The 21,131-nt window shown below is 42.7% G+C and overlaps 4 protein-coding genes across 4 annotated transcripts in view; 2 read left to right on the top strand and 2 right to left on the bottom strand.

The window, feature by feature from the left end:
* Nucleotides 1-9,478, top strand: part of tmem145 (transmembrane protein 145) — a gene marked incomplete at both ends in the record, with an annotated part of 31,289 nt that extends 21,811 nt beyond the window's left edge. Inside the window, 5 exons of the mRNA XM_079758679.1 lie at nucleotides 200-293; nucleotides 1,528-1,700; nucleotides 4,440-4,560; nucleotides 6,795-6,983; nucleotides 9,251-9,478. Coding sequence (XP_079614805.1) covers nucleotides 200-293; nucleotides 1,528-1,700; nucleotides 4,440-4,560; nucleotides 6,795-6,983; nucleotides 9,251-9,478 — 805 coding nt within the window. The remainder of the gene's footprint in view (nucleotides 1-199; nucleotides 294-1,527; nucleotides 1,701-4,439; nucleotides 4,561-6,794; nucleotides 6,984-9,250) is intronic.
* A 3,367-nt stretch (nucleotides 9,479-12,845) lies between these two features.
* mrpl17 (mitochondrial ribosomal protein L17) lies at nucleotides 12,846-14,349 on the top strand. Its single transcript, XM_079753604.1, has 3 exons — nucleotides 12,846-13,175; nucleotides 13,694-13,762; nucleotides 13,863-14,349. The coding sequence occupies exons 1-3, from the start codon at nucleotides 13,002-13,004 to the stop codon at nucleotides 14,115-14,117; spliced, it is 498 nt and encodes a 165-aa protein (XP_079609730.1). The 5' UTR covers nucleotides 12,846-13,001; the 3' UTR covers nucleotides 14,118-14,349.
* A 177-nt stretch (nucleotides 14,350-14,526) lies between these two features.
* LOC307081418 (trypsin-2-like) lies at nucleotides 14,527-16,885 on the bottom strand (the record flags this gene model as incomplete). The annotated part of the gene is made up of 6 exons (XM_079744585.1): nucleotides 14,527-14,574; nucleotides 14,685-14,786; nucleotides 15,432-15,568; nucleotides 15,775-16,025; nucleotides 16,247-16,397; nucleotides 16,846-16,885. 6 exons carry the CDS (start codon nucleotides 16,883-16,885, stop codon nucleotides 14,527-14,529), a joined length of 729 nt encoding a protein of 242 aa, XP_079600711.1.
* A 2,314-nt stretch (nucleotides 16,886-19,199) lies between these two features.
* On the bottom strand, nucleotides 19,200-21,094 carry LOC307081411 (trypsin-10-like; the record flags this gene model as incomplete). The annotated part of the gene is made up of 6 exons (XM_079744572.1): nucleotides 19,200-19,247; nucleotides 19,425-19,526; nucleotides 19,666-19,802; nucleotides 20,307-20,557; nucleotides 20,771-20,921; nucleotides 21,055-21,094. 6 exons carry the CDS (start codon nucleotides 21,092-21,094, stop codon nucleotides 19,200-19,202), a joined length of 729 nt encoding a protein of 242 aa, XP_079600698.1.
* Between the last annotated feature and the right edge of the window lie 37 nt (nucleotides 21,095-21,131).

The following is a 21,131-nucleotide window of genomic DNA, read 5'->3' on the forward strand; positions in this document are numbered from 1 at the left end:
GGGGCCAAGATGAGATGCCATATTTCAGTGCAGTATCAACAGATTCATAAATAGGCCTCTGTCTGTGTGTGTGTTTTTTTTGTGCCTGACCCCATCTACCTTGTGTGTTAACTGTTGCGTGCGTGTGTGTGTGTGTGTGTGTGTGTGTGCGTGCGTGCGTGCGTGTGTGTGTGTGTGCGTGTGCGTGCGGTTGTGACAGGGCGAGGATAAGTCCCAGTGGCTCTGTGAAGTTGAGCATCTACATGACAGTCTACACCATCACCTACATCATCCTCTTCATCTACGAGGCTGAGGTAAATGGCCCCATACACTACATTACCCACAGTACACCTCGAATAGAAAAGCACAAAATACTAATCCTTGTTGATTGTTATTCTCCTCGTATGTCCGAGATTAGCAAAGGATTAGGGGTTTCCTGCAATTGCAGGGAGAGCAGACACAGCCCAGAAGTGGTGTAACTTGATCAATTTGCATTCATCTACTACAATGAGCCGCGTGTAAGAAACCGACAAAATGCTTAGAAAGCTAAAAATCCAGCTCGCTTCTTTGAAACGAAAGCTCAATCTCATGTGTTAGCGCTGTTTAATGAAACATTTATGTTGAGACGGGAGAACATGGATAGGATTGGCTCGGTTTTGTTGCTATGCGGCCCGCTGACTTAATAATACATGACTACATACATAGCGCTAATAGTGCCATGCATCCCTGCGTGTTTGCTGCCGTGCGAGACGCCACGAGGAAGGCTTTGAAGAGAGCGAGGAGATGGTTATTGGAGCGACGCTGCCGGGCGCGACGCGTGGGGAATACGGACGAGGAACCATTATAACATTCTATTTAACGCTCGGCCCTGTAGTCATCTCTCCCCAGTGTGAACCAGCGGCGCCGGGGCGATGTAATCTATCTACCGCTGCCCTGGTACACGGTCCCACTTATTACACGGCTCCAAAGCTCAGGGGAGCCCCGACTAAAAATACGCCAAACTAGGTTACAATCAGAATTGAAAACGCATAGCCGGGTGACTTGAGGAGCAGTGATGCCGGGCCCTGACGGACTACGGGGGAAAACTGTCGGACCCTTGTTTTTAACGGGGCCCAAATCAATTTATCCTTAGTCGTCCAGCTAGCTATGTATAATGAAGGGGCGGAAGCAAAAGGCAGCCCTGTAAGTGCTATTCAATCATTGTCTGTGAAATTTAATCCACTGGCTGTAGTATCACACTTCACACACACACACGCACGCGCACACAAGCATGCAAGCACGCACGCATGCGTATGGATGACCCTGTTTTCGAGAGGTGTCAATGTCGTCCCAGACTCCACTGTAGTTTACTTTTCTCCTTCAGAATTAGACTAAACCAGCCGTTGATCCAGCAACACATTTATCTTAAAGCCAAGTAGTTAATCTTTGCCTCCGAGCGAAACCAAGCAGCGGCGCCGTCCCACGGCCGTCACTGATCTGAGCGTGTGCAAGCGCTCTGTTTAAATCAAGCAGCCACCTCCAGGTTTGTCCTTGTCGTCCCTGTGCCAGTTCTTCGACCCGGGGGAGGTGCTGTACGCCTACGACAGCCCCGCGGGCTACGGCCTGATGGGCCTTCAGCTGCTGGCCTACGTGTGGTTCTGCTACGCCGTCCTGGTCTCCCTGAAGCACTACCCGGAGAAGCAGCCCTTCTACATCCCCTTCTTCACCACCTACACACTCTGGTAGGCGGCGCCCTGCGTCATCGCCGGCCCGCCTGATCCTGACTGATTAGCTGACTGATTGTGAAAATAGGGTCTCCTTGGTTCATGCGTATGTAATTACCGCTGGCCTATTGTGAGTTTGTGAAACTGCAGATGAGCTTGGCTTCCAAATGCTGTATACTGCTAGCCTACTTATCAGCCACTTATACACCTATGTGTGTGTCTGGGGGTGTATCTACACGCAGACACACACACATGGACACACACACACACACACTTGTAGGACACACACAGGTGTAGGATGCATATTGGGCATTCAGCATCTTCAGTAGGTACAATACAGATACCTTCATGGATGTAGTATTATTATATTTGTGTGTAGTAGTATGAACACACACACACACACACACACACACGCACACGCACACACAATCGTTACTCATCCAATATCTTGTCCAATTTAAAAAACACAAGTTTAGCCTTTCATCACCAGCGACCCTTCAACGAAGAGCTTATCTCATTCTTGCCTTTACACTTGGTGTATATTATACGCAGGGAGCACCAAAGGCTCCCAAGTGCAATGTCACATGTTACAATGACTGCTCAATTCAATAAGGCATATGAATAAAGGGAAAAATAGCTGATTTATACTTGCAGTGCAATGAAAGTGTACGGGGTCTGCAGCCTCAGTGTCCCAATCTGGCCCGTAGGGGTTCTGACTCGAGCCATTAACCCAGAGTTGCCACCCTTCACTGGAACACATGTCCTGTAGCATGACTTTGATTTAGTGTACTTGGTAGTAGAGGTGCTCTCTTCTGGCCTCTTCTCCTTCCTGAATCCTTCCTCAGCATGCTCATCTCAAAGGGACTCCCTCTCCCTGGACACCATGTCCTCCTGTGTTGAGCGCCTTGCGGTGCATCTTATGCTTTGGTCTTTGATTGTAGAAGGCTTCTCTCGCCGTTCAAAACTGTTCCTTCTCCTTCTTGAAGACCTTCCAGGCCCCAGCCATCTCATCGACCTCTTTGATAAAAAGGCTAGTGTCTACAACCCCAGCCTCAGTTGAAGCTTCAGAACAGCTTCCGCCTGGCTGTCCTTCTTCTGGAAGGGGAGTTCCCCCTGGCACCCCTCCTTCAGGAGGAGGAGTACCTCCTGGCTCTCCTTCTTCTTCTGGAGAAGGAGTTCATCCTGGCTCTCTTTTTTCTGGAGGAGGAGTTCCTGCTGGCTCTCCTTCTAGAGGATGAGGAGTTCTTGCTGGCTCTCCTACTCTTTCTGGATGAGGAGTTCCTCATGCCTCTCCTTCTGCTTCTGGAGGAGGAGTTCCTGCTAGCTCTCCTTCTGGAGGAGGAGGAGTTCCTGCTGGCTCTCCTTCTTCTGGAGGAGTTCCTGCTGGCTCTCCTTCTTCTGGAGGAGGAGTTCCTGCTAGCTCTCCTTCTTCTGGAGGAGGAGTTCCTGCTAGCTCTCCTTCTTCTTCTGGAGGAGGAGTTCCTGCTAGCTCTCCTTCTGGAGGAGGAGGAGTTCCTGCTGGCTCTCCTTCTTCTGGAGGAGTTCCTGCTGGCTCTCCTTCTTCTGGAGAAGGAGTTCCTGCTAGCTCTCCTTCTTCTGAAGGAGGAGGGGTTCCTGCTGGCTCGCCTTCTTCTGGATGAGGCGATATGATAAAACAAATCATACATGCTCAAAATGGTGTGACAACCCTTCCCCCGTCATGGTGTTGTCTAGTTTGTACATCTTCAAAGTCTGAAAGGCAGTAGCTTCATTCAGCTGCACCATTGCCATAATGTAAGTGCATGGTAATTGGTGTCTGTCTTTGCCCCTTCAGTGAACAGTAATTTGTCACCTGCTTGGATGCTTAGACCCTGAGAGAGAATAGACCCAACCTATTAAATCGATGGACTTAAATCAAATGAGATTGTAATTAATTTCATCAAAAATAATTGTCTCATGCTTAATGCACATCTTGATAACCCTTAAACCTGAATAATATAATTAGAAATACATTACAGATTTTCTGTTGTCCATCACTTTAAACACTGATAATTCTGTACACACACACACACACACACACACACACACACACACACACGCACGCACGCACACACACACACACACACACACACACACACACACACACACACACACACACACACACCCTTTTAAACATATAGAAGGCTTTTGTTTTCCCCTTACCTTAGGTTACATCCTGGTAATGAAGGATATTTGATGCAGATTGTTGGGGTCTTCTCCATTATGATAATTTAAGCTGTCTCTTGAAATGCACATAAGGTACCATATGGATGTGTACGACCCTAAATACATCACACTTGCTTTGGCACTTTCACAGAGCGTCTTAGCAACTGCTAACTTTCTGGCAGATTACAATGACTAATGCCAACTTACTCAGCTGGTCTCGCTCTCTCTCTCTCTCTCTCTCTCTCTCTCTCTCTCTCTCTCTCTCTCATTAGGACCCTGTCTCCCCAATCATTATATTATTATCCTTCTCTTTCCCTTGAGTATTACTCTTGTTATTTATGTTTATTGTATTCAACTTCTTCTTTCCATCTGCTCCTATCACCCCTTTCAGTTTCAATCATATTTAATTGTTCAATCTGTGCTATTATGTTTTTCAGTAGCATATGGTGTATTTAGTCAATTACATTACAGTCGCATGGTTCTCTTATGTTTTGTATCATTTTTTGCTAAGCGTATTGTTATGTAAACTGTTGCTATAACTATTTGTAACTCTGTTTCTTTCTTTGTTTCTAGGTTTTTTGCAGTGCCGGTCATGGCTCTGATCGCAAACTTTGGGATTTCTCGGTGGGCTCGGGAGAAGATTGTGAACGGTATCCAGCTGGGCATCCACCTCTACGCACACATAGTGTTTCTGGTGGGTGCCCCATCTCTCTCTCACACACTCACTCACACACTCTGGCCAAATCCCAATGTCCGGACTCACGGACTCACAGACTTTGTTGCGCATTCTCGCGAAATTATTAAGGCTTTAGGGCTGTCCCAATTCCAAAGGGCGTGAGGATTTTAGTCCACACTTACCGAGCCCTTTCCGTGAGTCCGCATCAGTGCAGACTTCACCTAAGGGAATAACCCACAGTTCAAAGCGTTGTGACGTTTACCGCGGAGACCATAGGGAAATCCGGAAATTAGGGAGGTAAACAACAAGACGACGCTACTGTCATTGAGCGACCAGATGGGAATTTCTGCGTTTATTTAGTGAGCCGGATCATTTTGATCAACAAGCAGTGTTTGTAATAACGCCGTTTAAAAGAACGGTGTTAGGTAACGCCGTTATTTTTTCAGTAACGGGGTAATCTAACTAATTACTGTTTCCGTTGTCACAACGCCGTTACCGTTACTGTACGATAAATGCGGTGCATTACGCACCCCTGGCTCCAAACACAAACTGCTAGTGAGGAGACCGGGTGGGATAACAACGAGATAAGTGATTATGATTGGCTAAGGCAGAGTCATGTTTCATGGTAGCAAATCGGAGCCAGTGTTTTTACACACAAGCCAGGACACGCGCGCCACACACACACACACACACACACACACACACACGCACACGCACACGCACACACCAAACAGATTCGATGAAGCATCAGAAATGGAGCAATCCGATGAAAAGTTGGCATTTTCTATAGTATTCAGCAGATGTTCCACAGCCTTTGCAACAAATTCAGTTGGAAGTATATCAGGGCCTTGAATGGGCAGTTCAACCATTTAACACATTAAGGCCAAGTGAAAACTGCTCAGGAAAATCCATATTCTTTGACATATAGCAACTTTCTTTTTTTACAGTAACGCAAATAGTTACTTTCCCTGGTAACTAGTTACTTTTATTATAGAGTAATTCAGTTACTAACTCAGTTCATTTTTGGAACAAGTAGTGAGTAACTATGACTAATTACTTTTTTAAAGTAACGTTCCCAACACTACCAACAAGAGCCGGCTCTTTTGGCTCCCCAACGGCTCTTCATCTTACTAATTATACCTTTCATAATTCAGCCAAATGTAGCCCGTTCTGACTTATGATTAGTATGTGTAGGCCAATAATCACCTAAATGATTCAATACATCCTTAATACTGAAGTATTCAAAGGTAAAAATTATATTTTCTAATATCAATAAATTGCTGTAGCCGATTGTTTTCATTGCATTTACAAAGAAAAAAAAAAAACTAAAAATGAGAATCCCAAACCGGCAAGTGTCAGCAACATCTTTGTCATTAAACGTTGCCAAGGTAACATGTGCTCTCGTGAAGTGCTGTCCCAATCCCATCTATACCTATCAGAGCCCATGTGGCCTTGAGCACTCATTCACTTAGCACCTGAGATCAATTAAGTCTGTGAGTCCTTAGTCCTTAGTCCTCAGAGCTCACTTTGGGATTGGGCCTATATCGCTCTCTCTCTCTCACCCACTCACAGTCTCGCTCTGCCTTCATGTCTTTTTTTCTTTCACAAACAGTTAATCTCACATACTCATTCACTCTCTCTCACACACAAACACACACACACACACACACACACACATACACAAATAAACAGACACAACAGACACACTCTATCCCTCTCTCTCATTCTCATTCCTTTACTCTCTTTCTCTCACTATCTCACCCACACGTACACACTTCCGTCTTTTTCTCCTAGTCTGCCTGTTTTTCTCGCTGTCACAACTTTCTCACCTTCTTTCTCTTTCTCTCTCTCTGTCAATGTCTCTGTGTGCATTTTCACACATAAACACACACACACACAGACACACAATTCATCAGCTCATATTCTCCCACCAGATTCCATTTTGTTTGTAAGCCTTGAGTATCTCCTTGTCTGATTTATTCGTACCACTTCCACATTCTACTCTAGTCGTTACTTTCCTATTGCATTTGTGCACATCTAATTTCCCCAAACATTCGGCACTCCGGGGCGTGCATTTAATATATCACACTACATGACTAAATGATATGCTAAAAACAGATGTGCGCAAACTAATCTCAACTCAGGTCTGAGGACTTTTTCCTTTTTATGTTTCAGCATTTCCTTATGTTTCGGTTTTTTCCTCTGCATTTTCTTTTCCATTTGCCTTGCCATTTCCTTCTCACTTCTGATAGGTGATCACAAGGCCTTCTGCAGCCAATAAGAACTTCCCGTACCACGTGCGGACCTCCCAGATCGGCATCCTGCTCTCCAGTCCCGTGGGGGAGGCGACGGGGGAGGGGTTCCCTCACCACGCCTACGGGAACAGCTCCTTCCTGGGCGACTCGCAGCCCAACTTCACAGAGCTCTTCTCCATCCATTCAGTGAGTGGGAGGCTGACGCGCTGCTGGTCCCCCCTCGCACAGAGACTCCCTTTCTTTAAATCTGTACAACATTTACAACATTTTTCAAAGAACATTGCGTTGTTTACGCACGCCGATGTGTCGGTGTATCTGTCTGTCTGATGTGGGCATGGTCTGGTGCTATGCTGTTGATGTGACTGCAGACTTGGGGCCCTATTTTAACGGTCTGAAACGCAAGTGAGAAGCGCCAAACGCAAGTAGCTTTGTGGGCGGTTCTATGGTGATGTTGCTATTTTACCGATAAATGACTCTTGCGCCCGGCGCAAACCTAAAAAGGGTTGGTCTGACGTAGCCTAATTACCCGTAGGTGTGGTTTTGGTGTAACGTGCAATAAACCAATGAGAGTGCCAGCTCCCATCCCCTATAACAGCCATGAGCGCATTTGAATCTGACGAGTTGATATTTAGACGTTTGCGTTTGCAGTCTCCGATGAGACAGATGCATGACCACATGAATTTCAAACTTCAAATGGCTCAGTTTATGGCTAAATAATATGGCCTAATTCACACATGGAATAGCGTTTTCTTCCACAACTTCAGAAATACTGAGTCCTCAAATAAATTTCGGCAAAGAAAACTTAACACACATATGATATGGGGTAACTGTGGTTCTATTTAATGATATACGCAATACATTAACAAACATCGTTTGTTATCAGTATTGTATGCATTATCGTTATCGACTTGTGTTCCTAATATGCATGTGTCCCCCCGTTAATATACATTGCCATGGATTGTATTATGCGTTACGTGTTTAGTTTGCGTGTGTTTAAACAGATGGACGCACACACGTGCGCTCACATTCATTAATTCTTTTACACATACACACACGCGCGCCCGCATTTATTCATTCTTTTTAACACTCAATCGCGGTAAAACAATGTTTTCTCACGATCAAATACTCATCAATCCTAAAAGTTATGGGCTAGTACATGATGTCTGTGTCAAGAAAATATGTGTTTGCTGTACGGTGTTTGCAGATGCATTGATTTAAAAGTACAAATTATTACCACTGTATCAGCTGTTCTTTCCCAAATAATTTACAAAGAATGTGTGGCTAGGTAGATGAGAAAAGCAAAGTGTATGCGCGAGGTGCACAATCAACATTTTGCATGCGCCCTTAAAATAGCATCTGAACAACGCGCCACTGACTTTAAACCAGGTATTTTCTGTTTTTTGGCGGAATTGTTTTCTGTAACTGCAAAATAGCACTAGGAAACGTTTGTGCCAGAACACGCCTCCTCCTTCCGCCGAACCGCCCCTTGGGGCGCAAGATCATTCCCTAATTTACTGACGCGTGGCGGTGGAGGGAAAAGAACGCTCTGTGCCAGTTGCAAACTAGTAACGACACATGCGTTAGTGTAGAAAGACAATTGCGCTGGATGCAAGATAGGGCCCTTGGATTATTTAGTCACAAGTGACATCTTCAGACTGTACCCTATGAGACTGATTATGGCTCAATGCAAAACACATGTTGTCTCGAGGAAGAAGATTGGGCATTGGTTAAACGATACAAAGATGGCCATCTTGGACTGAAAGAGTGCTTTGCCTAGATACATTCATCTTTACCTTGGCTTATTTCAAATATTTCTGGTGTTGTCATTGCAATTTAACTCAACTCGGGGTTAAGTAAAGGCCATTATAAAGATATGAGATTTAATCAATATTCAATTATTATTGCATCATTATTCATCCCTTTTCTCTCGTTATGTTTAAAATGATGACTCTTCCCCAGAAAGATTAAATACACTAAGGTTGGCCTAACCCTCAATAGCCCACTCATCAATATGCTAATTAATGCAAACAGGTTGCAGACCAGAAGAAGCCTTTAATCCCAGAGCTTGACCCCTTTCATCTTTCAGCAGTTTTTGTAGTGTCTGTAAATAAGTAAGTTACCTGATAATATGCTAATTTGGCATTAAGGCCTCCCCTTGCAATGGTCCTAACCGACGACAAGAAGGCCTTAATCCAGAAAGAAGGCCTCCCCTTGTCATGGTCCTAAATGAGGACAATTGCAAGGTGAGGCCTTCTTGCCGAATGAGCATATGAGCAGGGGAGACACCTTTGAACAAATATAGTTTAGTATGTAAATGCAACATCTGTATTTGTACACACGTGTCTCGTCTTCATTAAACAGACCCAAACAAGGCCAAATGTAGATGTCACCATGTTTTATCTTATCTCTCTCTCTCTCTCTCTCTCTCTCTCTCTCTCCCTCTCTCCTCCCAGGATCCTGTGAAGACGGTGGAAGAGATGGTGGCCCGCAATGGCAAAGAGGTGGCGCGGAACAAGGAGCAGAAGATCATCACCACCGCCGCTGACTTGCTGTCTGAGTTGCCGCCACCTCCTCCTCCGCCCCCTCCACCCATACCCCCCCGCCTGTCCGCTCGCTCCTCCTTCACAGAGTACTTCAGCATGCAGGGTGGGGGCGGAGGGTCTTTGGGGACCAAGGCATAACGAAGTGAGATGTAAAGGACAAGAGGACAGAGAGAAAGAGAGAAAGAGTGAGGTTGGAACGTGAGGGTTGGGCATTAGAGAATTTATAAATAGAGTGCCAGTATTAAATGAGAAACGAGCAACATGGATTGAGTCAGAAACATGTAAAAGGGAGTAATTGTTGGGGAAAAAGCTCAAAGGGACCGACACTCGGAATATCGAATGTAAGGAAAAACCAACGTTGGTATCATGGAGTGAATGCATCAGAAGCATGCCTGCAAAATGGAATCCCCAGAGCGTTCTATCCTGACTTGTGAAGGAGCGTGATCGGAATGTGACCTGAACGGCAGCAAATAGCTCGAGAGATAAGAGTGTCAAAAGCACATTGGAGAACGAAGAAGCAATAAATATTTTATGTCCGATGATGAGTAAGAGCTGTGCCGGGAGATGGATGAGAAAGTGGATTGAGCAAAGAGCAATAGCAAAACCACTGCAGAGCTACATGTGGAAGCCAACTTACAACTTTTGACTTTTGACAGATTTTTGTTTAAAAATGTACCAAGACATCATAAATGATGGGCTTGAGGGGTGTTCATAGTTAAGGAAGGAGGGGGTCGTATGACTTGGAATAGTTAGCTTTATAGCAAAAAACCACAAAAACAAGACTTATGTTTTGATATATTTTTTTGTGTCCACAATAAATCATTCAAATTGATGCTTTGATCAACAAAATTCTCATGCCATGTTAACATACCTTAAGTATAGTGTTTATATCCCTGTGAGCAACAAAATAAGTTATATTCTTTTGGTATCTTTATATTGTTTTAAGCCTATGTGGCACGCACCTAATTTTGACAAAAATACAGATGTGTAAATGTACAATGTCACGTTTACTGTGGACACTTAAAACAAACGCATGTTTAAATTGTGCTTTTTCTCTCCAAAAGCATATATATAGATATTCAATGAATCTATACTATTTGCTCATTGTATGTATTCAAACCTACATTTTGAAGTTGCATACAATATGCTGTAGTATATTCTAAATGGCAAATCACATCTTAATAGAGGATTATGATGCTTATTTAATACTATTACAACCCCCCCTCTCATACTATGGTATCAATGTAATAATAACTCTATGCTTTTTTGCTTTCCATTAGACTTGAAAATAAGACCGTCATTTTTAATTTCTGTGTATGTAGACGTTGGTGAATGTACTAATGCAATAGAGCACAACAGCGGGTGGGGGGTATTTTTTGTTACCATACTTGTATAATGTCATTGGTGGTCATCATCTTAACCTCTGTTTTTATTTCAAACATGAAAGGAGTTGTACAGCACAGTTGTACATTTCCCACGCTAGTTTTACTGCAATTAACTACAAGATATTGTCCCTAACAAGTACACGTAACTGTGTCTTGGTTGATTTGCTAATATTAATAGTTGTATGATATAAATATACATGTTTTGTTTTCCCCCGTTCACTTAAGCAATGACATAAAATATAAGTATTTGTAGACAAACTGAAAAAACTGAAAATAGCAACTGAAATGTACATTTTGTCCTGCATGGAGCACTTTACTGTTCCTGGTCTCATTCCGACTAGTTGTAATCGTGTCACTGAGGAGACCAATCTGCATTCACACAGCACCCATTTGTAATGCCATTGGTTTGAACATAACACGTGTACATATACACCTAAAATGTCTGTTCATTCTAGAGAATGGGAAATATAATGTTATGTATAGAAGAATTCTGAAGAAATCGATCGAAGAGCAATGTGAAGGTGTCTTTGAAGAAACTGAATTTCCACTTTCAGTATATGAAAACACTCAATAAAAGTACAAACATACCGACAATAGGATACAAAGGCAAACCGTGTACTAATTTGTATCCTCACTAAGAAGCATTGGTTTAGCCATTGCTTATTTCAAAAACAAAAACAAGGTTATCTGGAATTTGATTAATCTGATCTAATCTAATCTGAACGGGAACCCTCCTCTACAGTTTTATCAACGTTTATCTTGCTATAACGTCAAGAGTGTTATTAGAATGTTAAAACTGTGTTGTGTTATTCGTAAGAGTATGGTAAAAGGTATAAAAGTGTATGTGAACACTGAATATTCGACAAAGCCCTATAGTGGTTTCCTGGTTGTTGTGTGGGATCTCATATTTGGCATGACTGCCATTAATTTCCTCTTGCTTGTGGTTGTGTTTACCATGACAAAGAAATAGGTGACTGGGGAATGGACTCCTTGAGATATGGTTCCAAAAGGCTGAGCCTACTGCTTCAACACATGTGTTAACGGTGTACAAGTACATGCACACACATACAGGGTGAAGGATGAGTAGGGCCTGTGTATGCATGACGGAGACCAGCACAGCGGCTCTGAGCGAATGGGTTATGAGCACATCTATGAAGCACTCTTCATATTCATTTTAATGGTGTCATGAGAATTCTATATATGCTGTACATACACATTTTTGGCAAACTAATAAAGACAATGTTGGTTTTATTAGACACCTTTGTTGGATGTGGCTTGCGTCTGAATGTTTGTGATACATTATCAATATGAATTTGTCCAATCCGATACTTTTTTATCTGTAAATTCTCATTCAGTCTACTCGTTAAGACTTCATTGAAATGAAACTGATTTAGCCTTAGGTTAATTTCACCACTGGCCAAAGTATAATCACTAATAGGAATCCATTGCACTGGCTGCCGCTTACAGTGAGTTGCATTAAATAGATTTCCCAAAGTGCATTTACCGTGAGATGCATTTGTTGTTAAAACTGCAACTCTTTTTGTTAAATGTAGTTTTTAGATGTAGTCTTAGCTCTAGATGTAGTTTTAAATACAACTAGTTGGAACTTTAATAATCCCAAATGTTGGTGTCCTGTAAATTTGGCAGAATGTACAAGACAGCTATGTAAATCTTTATAGAAAATACAGCAACTTCAAGTGAGGGTAAAAACTCATTCAATGAAAATCCAGAAGACTGGCCTATATCTGTTTACAAAATGACTAGGAGCAAAGTAAAAATAATAATGTATCATTACAGACAGTTAATATTCTACACTATTAAACGTATATATTGTATGCGTAGTGTGTACGTATATATATATATATATATATATATATATATATATATATATATATATATATATATATATATATATATATATATATATATATATATATATATATATATATATATATATATACTTGAAAGTATGCGAAATGATTGAACATAATAAATAGATTCTAATAGAGAGTAAATAATTGTGATGCATATTGAAGAATGAGTGTCAAAGGCAAAAGCGGAACTTTGTTTGTCTTCCAGGAACAAGTCGGACATTTCAAGCAGTGCACCCGTTGCGCATGTACGCTATCGACCCCGGAATTGTGCCCTGACTTTATTAGGGGTCGTTTTAGCAGCACAGATTATTATTATACTAAGATATAATACAACGTTTCAGGTATAGCTCCCATAGTTGTCTTTTGTTGTGTGCCTCCTTGTAGGCTGTCCAAACGAACAACATGCGTCTCACGTTGCAGTCGTTAATATCTCATGGGCGAGTTGCGCGGAGAATCGGTCTCGGACCCGAGTCCCGAATCAACATACTGAGGAACATTCTGACTGGACTGGTCCGCCACGAGAGGATAGAGACAACCACGGGACGGGCTGATGAAGTCCGATTCTATGCAGAAAAGGTAAGACATTGCTGCTGTATACGAGTTGTTTTACCTTCATCTGTGTGACAGGCTACCTGGACTATGACAGGAAAACTATTGTTGTGTATTACTCAGACATTTAGCCATTTCTAAGGTTTACTTTTCTTCTCTGTGGGTCCCTGAAATTCTTTATTTGGTGCCCAAAATTGGTGTTTTTTAATAATTAATTTCATTCATTTGCATGTCATTAATGGGATGGTAGGCTATATGGGTTAGGCGTCTTGCTCAGGGATGCCTACAGGAAGACTGCAGACATTTGGATTTTTAACCCTGAACATTTTGGTTTGGAGTCAAACATCCATCTCCAGACTATCCTGCATAGTTGGTCATGCAGTTTAGGGTTATAGAAGAGTGTATGCTGTCGGGAAATTGTAAAGATAATGGGTTGAGGAGTATAAAGTTGCAATTGTTTCACATTGTTGAGAAGAACAGTTGGATTTTAACTAGTTCCTCCCTGTATCCTAACCTGTTGTTCTTAATGTATCTGTGTGTCCTAGTTGATTGACTACGCTAAAAAAGGAGACACAGATGAGAAAGCAATGAAAATGGCCAGTTTCTGGCTAACGGTATGTAGATTGAAAATATCAGTAATATATTAGTAAGTTACATGTATTGTGTAGTCTTACTTGTTGTCTCTCTAACTCACTCACTTTCTCACTCATCCAGGAGAAGGATCTGGTCCCTAAGCTGTTCAAGGTCCTCGCTCCCAGGTTTGAGACCCAGTCGAAGGACTACACCCGCATGGCACGTCTCCCCGCCAGGATGAACTTGGATCGAGCCAAGATGGCCGTCCTGGAGTACAAAGGAAACCCCTACCCTCCTCTGAGTCCCATCAGAAAGGAGAATGAACTGACCCTCATCAACCAGCTGCTCAAAGCGTACAGGGAAGAGAGGTCACAGCTGTTTGCAGCCAAAGCCTAAGTCCTTAGCGCCCCCTACATACCTGCCATTAATATTCTGGATCAAAGCTAACTCCACTGAAGTTCCATGAGGTTGTCGGTTCTCTGGTCTGATTTAGTAAACCTGGAAGGACTTTCTGGTTGTTCAATAATTCACACAGATGCCACCGGGGCCACTGAGGCTGGGACATGACTATATTTGTCATTTCAATTACCAAACCTTTACATGTGTTAAAATAAACGTTTGTATTTAATTATTAATACTGTTATCAGTTTATCATTGTTCCGACTACCGATGTCGACTTTACGCATAAGAATATTGTTGCATAAGTCCAAAGAGAACACCATATGTTAACCTTTTTATATGAACATTTATTAATAACAGATAAATTGTCTTCAAACGGTTGGTTTAGTAAAAGCAGGTGTAAGTCCTAGTAGGTGGCCATGGTGGACTGCAGCCAGTCGGTAAAGATGCACGTCTATGTAGGGAGAAAAGTCAACTTTATGAGTGAGAAAAGCACAGGAATATGTATCTTTTTAAGTCTTTTCCTAAAGTAATCTCTGAAAGGATTAGGCTGTGTGTTTCTACCTTGGCATAGACTCCAGGGTGGTTCTTCTCAGCACAGCCGAAGCCCCAGGACACCACCCCCTGCAGCTGACCATCACACACCACTGGGCCGCCAGAGTCCCCCTGAGCGCAGCAGGGACAGCACAGGTTCAGAAAAAGCTAGCCTGGTTGGGTGTGGATAAGCTCATTTTGGGAAAAGTATTTTTTATATCTTCAGGAAGGTCACTGAACGCTGAAGTCACATAACATTTAGATCAATAGCACCATTTTGACATTCAATTGAAACTGTCAATTTTAGTTGTCAAATCTGTCCACAAACATCCTTTACTTTGTGTTGAAGCAATGCATTAAATCAAATTAAACTTACAGGCAGCTCAGACCAAATATATGTCTATTGTTGCCTAAATGTCTAAAATATTGCATATCAGTCTGGAACTGAAATCCAAGGGGCGTTATCAACTCACAGCAACCAATATGAAGCAATTGAATAGGCTTACCACCAATCAGAGCAATTAAACGTGTGACACATCAGTGGGAGCCATCTTGGTTATTCATTAAATTGCCTTAATAGAGGCCTCTGATCAGAGGCACATCGAACCTGCCCAGTATTAGATTGGGGGAAGTTATTGGCCTAACCCGGGCCAGGTCTGCTGGAAATCGATCTGAACGGGTGGGTGGCTAAACGCATATTCCGGAGCAAATAGAACATGGTTTTGTGTAGCCTGGTTGCCAGGCTACAAAACACCCACACAAACAAAACTGAGTCACCTGGCAGGAGTCCTTGCCCCCCTCCACGTATCCGGCACAGAACATGGCGTCGGTGAGCATGCCGGGGTAGGAGTTGTCACAGACCTCCCTCGAGAGGATGGGGACGTTCACACACTGCAGGCGGTTGCTGTCGGCCGCTGTAGGACAAAAACAAAGCAATAACTAAGTAGTTAAAAAAGTGTCACTACTGCAATCAATAATACAGGTCAGAATAGTGAAAAGCCCCGCGAAAAGGCTCTTTAGTTTAATCCCTAGTGTCTGCAACACAGTGGGTGCAGCCCGCTCTGGTGTTCAAAGCAACTTTGTTCAACCTCCAATGTCCAAAATAGTGCAGTGTACCCACCAGAGTCCATGGTGACCCCCCACCCTGACACGGTGCACATGGTCCCAGCCGGGGCACAGCTGGTGGGCAGGGCCACAGCCTGGACATACTGGTTGAGGGTAGCGGGTTGGCTGAGCTTGATCAGCATGATGTCGTTGTTGACCAGCCAGGACTCGTAGTTAGGGTGAGGGATCACGAGGGACGCGGAGATGATCTGCTCGTTGCCGTCCATGAACCAACAGTTGTGGTCCCCGAGGACGATGTCCATTTTGCTGTTGTGGTAGGAAGACAAAGAACATGACAGGAGCAAGTAAGTGAATCTTGTCAGATTCTGTCTATTGGACGTGGGTAATGTCTGGAGCTTTGGTTGAACATTTCTTCCATGCTTTCACATACTGCAAACATGTTAAATTATTTTTGCATAATGCAGTATGAATTCCAAATTCGAGTGCTGAAAACAGTGACTTTTATGGTAATGATGTAAGTGACTCACGACTTGAAGCAGTGAGCAGCAGAGACAACCCACTCCTGGTTGACCAGGGAGCCTCCGCAGAAGTGGTATCCAGAGTTCAGAGACACCTGATGGGGCTGGGAGTGTGGAACACACTCCTTTCCTCCCACAATCTTATCATCTTCGGTGGCAACTAAAAATACAGAAATGATTGAAAAATCTGCCACATCCAAGCCCTTGGATTGGGAAGTAAAGGCTGCATTGATGCAGGAGGTGGAGACACATTTTGCAGAGGTTGCCAAATTTGCGGTACTCAAGCCTATACTGGGCAGGATTTCAAAAAGGAGTGGCAGTAGGGATACAGCTTTTAGTTGCACACACTTTTTCCAATATTGCACATTTATCTCAAAGAAGAACACTTGTGTGCCAAAAAGTCTTTCAGCGCCGAAGGTTGATTCTATCCACAAAAAGTCTTAAATCAAGGCTAAAGCTGAACAAAGTAAACTTGGCAAGAGCAACATTTTCTCTATAATAAAGAGATATGGAATTTGAACAATGCATTTGAATTAAATTGCCGTCCTAGATATGTACTAGATACCAGCCAAGCAGCATACATTAGTTAGTACTGTACAGAGACTCACAGGAAGCTCCCAAGAGCAGAACAAACAGCAGAGACCTCATGTCTGGAAGATAAAGATTAAGATGGGAGGAGGAGGATTTGGCAAGACCTTTTTATGGAAGGTTAACCCCCTGCCAACCGCTATGACACACCCCTGATTATGTTTTGTCAAATCAAGACCAAGGGGAATATTGATGAGATTGGGAATCAATTAGAAATGACCTTAAAACAAACCTGAAATCAAGGGTTTTATGATCAGTGTTAAAGGTAGCAGTAGTTCTTTGTTATTGATGCAGTATTGTGTGCTTCATGGTGACATATTGAGGTAGAGGACAGTAGGCCATGTGTGGCATGTGATGTAATCTGCATTGGGACTTAGACCTTGGCTCTCACACAGGTGGATGCTTTCTCACTGTCTGGAAACCTACAGCATGTGGCTTTATTTGGGCCAGATAAAGTGTTCATACATTTTTCTATGCGTAATCAATATATAGTCATTTCTGATATGGTTTTGGTGTATCCTACATTCTATTTCTAATAGCTATATTTTATTAATTCTGATGGCTGTAGCTTACCTAAAAAACAAATTATAGCATGACTACTAGTCAAAACACTTCCCTGTGTTTCATGCCATTTAATAGGACAAAATATGTTGTATATGTAGAACATTGCCATGTTTCTCCCGTAATATAAACTCTTAGAATTACAATGAACAATTGCACAGTCAACACATCCTAACATTCTTCATTCCCTGCATATTGGTTACATTTTAGGATAAATGATTTTGGATATTTTATGGAATTGTATAGCAGTGCAGCCCTTTCCTGCATTTTACATTCTCCTTTCACTAATTTGCACACATTTGCACACCTCAATAAATTCATGGTGATTAGATTAGATTATTATAGTGTTCAATTTTGTCTGTTGCTCAATGTTTCAAAATCCTGGATAGCTTCAGTGATTGACAGAATAAATATAGGTCATATATAAGTCATTTTGAGCAAGATTATGATGTTATTTTTGAATATCTAATATATGTTAGGCATCAAATGTAACATTTCTCATTCAAATATCAAAAAAACAACTAGACAATTGCTATTTATTTTGTTGAGTATTGAACTAACATTATCCCAAATATTTCCAACTATGTTCAAATCCGGTGAAATCCGGTGAAATTCTCAAGGTCACGGTCCGTTACATAAGGTGAGGATGCTGTCAATGGTGTCCTATCCCCTTCACCCTCACATTTCCCTGGAAACCCGTAATCCAGTAGAGACATGTTATTTTATTGATATGATAATTTAATATCAATCTAGCATACTACAATGTGCTTTCATAAGTTGTTCATCTCAGCCACCATCTAACGCAGTGTTTCCCATACAAGGGTCCTAGAAGTGAAACCCTCTCAGTCCCGGGCGTCAAAATCATCTGCTGGCCAGACGAAGCTCCACAAATCCTCACCCAGACCGTGGCATTATACTGCAGGTGTCCTACAACCCTCTCTAAGACGCTTAAATAGCCAGGGAAGATGAGCATGCTCTGTTCTTTGGCCTAAAGATCCTATGTATTTACAGGATTGAATTCTAGGTTCACAAACTGTTTTAATCCATGTGTAAAATAGTGTCACTAATGGTAGTTCAGATGGGGGGGGGGGGGGGGTATGATTGGTGGGTGTGCATTCTTTATACAACTATGTTTTGGAGACTGTTTTTCAGGTTGTTTCCCTGTTTGATAAAAAAGTATAGTATCACTATTTCAGATATTTGATATCCAAAACGAAACTATTGCGATACAACTGCACACCCTTATGTTCTCAAAAGCAACCTTTATTCACGTACAGCAGTGCGAGTAAACATTGGCTTGTAGCGCCGAATGCTGCCAAGATAAAAGATCAATACTTATAACAGATGGTGATACTTCTACGGTCTATGGATGTAGTTTCAGAACTATGGAGCAAATAGTCATTACAGAAAATGGTGCTGACTTCCAAAACAAACGTACAGGCCGCAACGTATTCAAGCTGATAAGAAGAGGACAACGTTACACATATTTGCAGTAGTATGATGAAGCAGTTCATAATCTTATTTTTTTAAATACGTACATATACAAAACAAAAACCTACATATTTCAATTAAATTTCAATTGGTTTATCTAATTCCTGGTATCTGATTTTCCAGCTTCTGAATATGAAGTCCAACTTCCGCATGAAAAATACAAACAAACACAACAAAACTGATGAAGAATGATGATTTTATTGATGATTTTATAAGTATTTAAGTATTTATTTCAAACATCAGGCAAGGTTTTGGTATAGTCATGGTGTTTTTGAGGTAGAATGGTCTATTATAGATGGATGGAAACACTGTGAGGTCAAACTTAATAGCTTCTCATGGTGTGTTCCAGCCAGTCGCTCAACTGACAAACCTAAAGACGGAGAAAAAAACATTAACAATTTCTGTTGATTTCAATGTGTCAATGTGTTTCAAAGACACTACTAGCTTGAACTGACAAGTCTATAAAAAGCTAAGTTGAAGTGAGTTCAAGCTAGTGTGTGTCTTATGAACGAATACTGGGAGTCAGAAACGTGACTGAGGGACTTACTTTGGCGTAGACTCCAGGATAATCCCTCTCGGCACACCCATAGCCCCAGGACACGACCCCCTGTAGCTCTCCATCACACACCAGGGGGCCCCCGGAGTCTCCCTGCAAGGAGAGCACAGAATTACACATCACTCCTGTCAAAACGATCGAATGAAACACATGGAGGAAGTGTGTCTTGAAAACATGTGATGTAATTCATTTCTGGACATGCAGGGAGCCTTGTGGTCAGTGAGGACAGTACCTGGCAGGAGTCCTTGCCTCCCTCCAGGTAGCCAGCGCAGAACATGGACTGGGTGATCATGCCAGGGTAGGAGTTGTCACAGTCTTCTTCGGAGAGGATGGGCAGGTCCAGACACTGCAGCTTGTCGCTATCATCGGCTAAACACAACAGAACCGATTGTAGTATTGATTAGGGTGTTGCAGTCCCCGTGGAAATGTTGGGTTGTAGGAATCCATTTGAGAGATAACTAACTTAACCCCCTCTACTCATTAATGACGGTACTTTTTTTTTTGGATCAATAACTGAATTAAATCAATAACTACTGTAGATGAACTGAACATGCCATATCTCAAACCATTAGGATCAGGGATGATTTAAAAATGGTTTGCCTGTATGTATATATGTATGTCAATTATGGTGCCCATTGCACTCCTGATCATCCCTCAAAGGAGGGATCCCCCATTCTGCGTCCCTTCTCAGGATTTCAAAATTGCTATTTTAGGGAGTTTTTTCTTGCTGTCTCGGGGGCTAAGGTCAAGGGGGTATCATAAAGATATGACCTGTTAAGTCCTTTGAGACTCTACACGCGATTAGGATCTATACAAATAAAATTGAATTGAATTGGATCCCAAAACCTTAAAGAAGCATGAACATCAACTCACTGGAGCTCATGGTGTCTCCCCAACCAGACACGAGGCACATGGTCCCAGCGGCAGCGCAGGCGGTGGGCAGGGCCACAGCCTGCACGTACTGGTTCAGGGTGGCGGGCGTCCTCAGCTTGATCAGCATGACGTCGTTGTCGATGTTGTAGGAGCTGTAGTTGGGGTGACGGATGACGCGGGAGGACGAGATGAACTGCTCGGTTCCCTCTGTGACCCGGATGTGGTGCTCGCCCAGACGCACCTCTACACGGCTGGATTGTGAGAGAGCGAGAGGGAGAGGTGAAGAGGGGGAGGTATATACGGAGGGACACAAGTCATCTCAAATGTTATCGCAAAAATCTAACTGGATTTGATGTCGTGATTGCTCTTAGAGTTCTGCTTATACATTTTTTATGTACAGTCATCTCTATCCTATTGAAATCTAAACCGATGAATCAGCCCTGTTAGGTTTTGAATACACTCACGACTTGTAGCAGTGAGCAGCAGACACCACCCAGTCCTTGCTGACCAGGGAGCCTCCACAGAAGTGGTATCCCGAGTTCAGAGACACCTGGTGGGCCTGGGAGTGCTTCTGACACTCATACCCTCCGACGATCTTGTCGTCCTCCATTGCAACTGTTCACATTTGGGACAAAAAGGCTAGAAGATGAGTTTTGAGTTGAGTACAGTGTGGGAGAATATCATGAGCATCTGACATTTGGATGTGAAATACATTCAGTCAGTGTAGTATTGTGAGCATTATACTTACAAGCCACTCCAATGAGCACAGCTAGGATTAGGGATCTCATGGTTGCTGTGGATGAGGATAGCCAAGACCCTCACCCT

This window comes from Pollachius pollachius (assembly GCF_949987615.1).
Source record: "Pollachius pollachius genome assembly, chromosome: 1".
Lineage (NCBI taxonomy): Eukaryota > Metazoa > Chordata > Actinopteri > Gadiformes > Gadidae > Pollachius > Pollachius pollachius.

Coding starts and splice junctions, on each gene's coding strand:
- mrpl17 (XM_079753604.1), top strand. CDS start 13,002: ATGCGTCTCACGTTGCAGTCGTTAATATCTCATGGGCGAGTTGCGCGG. Junction 13,176..13,693: donor TCCGATTCTATGCAGAAAAG/GTAAGACATTGC, acceptor TGTGTGTCCTAG/TTGATTGACTACGCTAAAAA. Junction 13,763..13,862: donor TGGCCAGTTTCTGGCTAACG/GTATGTAGATTG, acceptor TCACTCATCCAG/GAGAAGGATCTGGTCCCTAA.